This window comes from Lathyrus oleraceus, chromosome 6 (genome assembly GCF_024323335.1).
Source record: "Lathyrus oleraceus cultivar Zhongwan6 chromosome 6, CAAS_Psat_ZW6_1.0, whole genome shotgun sequence".
NCBI lineage: Eukaryota > Viridiplantae > Streptophyta > Magnoliopsida > Fabales > Fabaceae > Lathyrus > Lathyrus oleraceus.
The window spans coordinates 20,237,026-20,240,706 of record NC_066584.1 but is presented as its reverse complement, the minus strand read 5'-3'; the positions used below and the strand labels follow the sequence as shown (position 1 = coordinate 20,240,706).

Below are 3,681 nucleotides of genomic sequence, written 5' to 3'. Positions count from 1 at the left end.
ACTCCACATAGTAAGTATCTTTGACATATTTCCACACATCTTTTGTAGAATAGGTACATAAATGGGCTCTTTATATTTCCCATCATCATACCAACTAGCTAGACGATAAACATGGAGTTCTCAGACTTTCATTCCCACTACTTCCCCTTCTAAAACAAATTTAATTTAAAGGACTAAATTTCTACTTTATATGTTTGAGGGACCAATTTGTCCAATCCTTGCAATATCAAGGATCAAAATGCGTGACAATAACATGGTTTTGAAAATAGTCAAGTTATGTGTTCCTGTCATTTTTTTACAAACATAAAGCAAGAAGAGGAGGTAGATGTCATCCAAATCTTGGTTATTACTTAAGTTAACAGAGTTTAGAATTTGAAATAAACATGTTAAGGAACATCGGTGGACCGTGTTGGACACATCCAAATACCCCTGCTGCTATGGGAAGAGGCTTACAAGAAGAGAGACATGGGAATCAAGCTCCATATTTTGGAGCTTTCCACAACTTAAAGGCTATCTCATGTAACAACCTATCTGCCGGTATTGTAAGATTTCCACCACTCTGCATCACAGAACAAACACATTAAAGTGAAGCAATTATAGAGTAATCAATCATTACAGTGTCACTTTCAGAATCAATTGTATGTGCTACAAACACGGACACAAACACTAGACACTACACTAACATGTCGACGCAAATAGTATGAGAAAATGAAATACTTGAATATGCCGGTGTTGGGATCAGACCCTGACACGTGTCAGACACTAAACGGGCCTTTAATATATGGTATCAGGGCTACATAGATTGTATGTGACATATTTTGGAAAAATCACTCAAGCATATATGTGATGTAGGTAAATAAGTTGGAAACATCAAAGATTTAAAGTACCTGGACAAAGAAGTAAGAACACATTAAGAGCAAGAAATGGAGCATGGCCTTTGTAACAAGTCATGCACCAAAGAAAAAAAGAAGAAAATCTGATTGGAATAAATTTCAATCTTGTGAATAAAACCCGAAGCCAATCTCGAAACAAACCTCTGTGAAGTCTTGGAAGGAAAACTTGTGTGCATTATCCTTGCGAGTCACACCATATTGCAGTTGAGCAATTAACATGGGTGAATGGTGCCTGCATCATTTGGTATGGAGGTAAATATGCAAGACAATCCAAAAAGAAAAAAATCTTGCAATAATTATTAATATTGAAGAATTCTATGATACCGTTGAGAGTGTTCACCAATTTTTAAACAACAATTTCTCGTATAAATTGGAATTAGCTTTTGCATCTCAAATTTTCAGCTCTCATGATATTTAACTTCTCCATAAAAATATAAAAGCTAACATTGTTGTATGCGAAGAACTATTAGCTTATCTTAATTGGAAGCTTCCGTAAACTAGAAGTTAATCAAAATTCAACCTATGTTCTGTTCGGTATCACATTTACAGTGGAACCAAAACAAACACAGATTTTTAAATTACCAAATGCTTCCTTAAATTACCTCACATCCTTTCGAGGAACTCCTCCTTTCATACCATAACTTTGTAGAGGATACAGTGTTGAGAAACAAGAGTCCTTCTCATCAACCTTCTTTGACACTGAAAACCTTGATTCATCCTCTGCCAAAACCTTCCCATAGCTCATAACAACAGACAAGTGCAACCGAGAACCAACATCCGATCCCGGTTGCGCTTGTCTCATTATTGCACCAACAAATGCATCCACCCACTCCACATCAGCATTTTCTTCACTTCCATCAACCTTTTCACCAGCTCCAACGTGAAGGAACACGATATCAAATTGGCTATTGTCTTGAACCTTCCCTTCTTGAAAACCAAGCAAGTTGAGAAGCTCAGCAGCGACAGCATCATTGTCTTGCGATTCAGAAGTGTGTTGTTTCAAAAACTCATCTAACTGAATAACACTTAACCCGAGGTTGGAACTAAAAGATTTCAACCCTGAATGGTTGGTGAATATAGCAGCTTTCATTCCCATAAACCTATATCCAAAGAAGGAAATGCAAAAGTTTTATGTAAACATTGTATTCCTACCAACAAATAACAAATCTAATTGGAAAAAACAATGATTGTGAACCCTAAAATAAGATCATGGTTAAACTTTAAAATTCTAATATGTTTATACATTTTTAACCAATGAGAGATCAAATATTACATGTTTAAAAAACTGCCCGTTACCACGAAAACGGCCGCAACAAGGTATTTGAAGGTGTCGATACCTATACAGTTTTCACAGTTTTTGTGATAAAGAACAAATTGTGGTTACTTTACACCGCGATCGATCTGTACCGAACGAAATCGCGAAAGACTTTACACGACTGCAACACAACCGTTATTTAAAACCTTGTAATACCTAGTTTAATAACTGACTATATACATTAAATTTCACCAATCCAGCATTTGATTATCATCATACTATAATAGGTAAACACGGAATTTTCTATAAACTAAAAAACAAATTTTTATAATTAAAAATGAAAACCAGAGAAAAAAGGTAAGAGAAAATACCTATGAGGTAAGGTTTGTTTTGGTGGATCATCAATTTGGGATGATGCATCGAGAAGCAGTGCGAATTCTGTGACAATTCTTTGATCCTCGGTTTCTGAAAACTACATAGAATCAAGTGAATTTGAGAATATAACTGATTATTGAAAAAGTGTGAGTTAGGTTAGAGGTTATGGTTATGGAAGAGAAGGGAACCTGGGTGAGGAGAATGGGAAAGAGACAATAAACCGCAGGAAGAAAGAGAAGCGAGAGAGTGGAGATGGTGATTGTGTGAAGAAGATGGATTGATGAAACGAGCTAAACCGTCACCGTATAGAACCAGCGATCGGCTAGGTTTGTCTGCCATTGCTTACGCTGTTGGAATCACAAAGATGCCAAAGGACATAGATTTGTGACAAACGAACAACACTGTACTGCATATAAGGGTTTCATTTGCTTGTCCAAACAAAATTAATATTAGTTATAATAAATACAAATTTTAATAATCCGAAGAAAAGAACTCTGTACCAATGAGGACCATTCATCCCACAAGTCAGATTGAAAATTTTAAAAGAGATTAACTGTCAGTGTAAAAAAATTTTAAAAGAGATTAATTGAAATACACTGTCAGGGTAAAAGGATTTTACACTCTCAATTAATTATAGACGTTGGATATTAAAAGAAGTTTGATTTTTATTTTAAAAATCTATAAAATAATACAATCAGGTGACAGTGATGAACCCACGGTGTATAACTTGAATGACATGACAAAATATTATATTCTTATTGAATAAGATAAAATATTATAATTTTATTAGAGGGTGAAATTTAATACCGAATAACAATGATATGTACTATCTTTAAATTTAGTGAAATCTTTTTTTTCATGAAAATGATTTTAGCATCTAAATTAAAATTAATCGAATTCAAATTAAATTGATGAACTTGAATGTCTAGAGAAAGCAAGAGCTTTCTATTCTGATTGTATGTCTAAGAAAACTCAACCACTTTAAATTTTGATTGTAGCCTTATATTTTGTTTAGCAAGTTTGAAAATCTTTAAAATTAATTCGAAAAATTTTGGAATCGATTTTATGAAAAAAATGTTAGTGTGAGTATGAATATTTGATTATAGTTATTACATAAACAGAGTTTAAAAAGGTGTTTCAATTAAGAAACATAAAAAT

General features: G+C 33.7%; 1 protein-coding gene across 2 annotated transcripts; it reads right to left on the bottom strand.

Moving 5' to 3' along the window:
- Positions 1-326: 326 nt before the first annotated feature.
- Positions 327-2,999, bottom strand: LOC127097848 (uncharacterized). 2 transcript variants are annotated; one of them, XR_007793208.1, is made up of 5 exons: positions 2,712-2,999; positions 2,520-2,613; positions 1,496-1,993; positions 888-1,125; positions 327-559 (listed from the first exon to the last, which is right to left on the bottom strand). XR_007793208.1 is itself a non-coding variant. In XM_051036333.1 (5 exons), exons 1-5 carry the CDS (start codon positions 2,860-2,862, stop codon positions 473-475), a joined length of 921 nt encoding a protein of 306 aa, XP_050892290.1. In that variant the 5' UTR covers positions 2,863-2,999; the 3' UTR covers positions 327-472. The 2 variants fall into 2 exon arrangements, 1 of the variants encoding a protein (XP_050892290.1); XM_051036333.1 differs by having other exon boundaries at positions 1,035-1,125.
- Between the last annotated feature and the right edge of the window lie 682 nt (positions 3,000-3,681).

Coding starts and splice junctions, on each gene's coding strand:
- LOC127097848 (XM_051036333.1), bottom strand. CDS start 2,862: ATGGCAGACAAACCTAGCCGATCGCTGGTTCTATACGGTGACGGTTTA. Junction 2,614..2,711: donor TTCCCATTCTCCTCACCCAG/GTTCCCTTCTCT, acceptor TGTAGTTTTCAG/AAACCGAGGATCAAAGAATT. Junction 1,994..2,519: donor AAACAAACCTTACCTCATAG/GTATTTTCTCTT, acceptor CTTTGGATATAG/GTTTATGGGAATGAAAGCTG.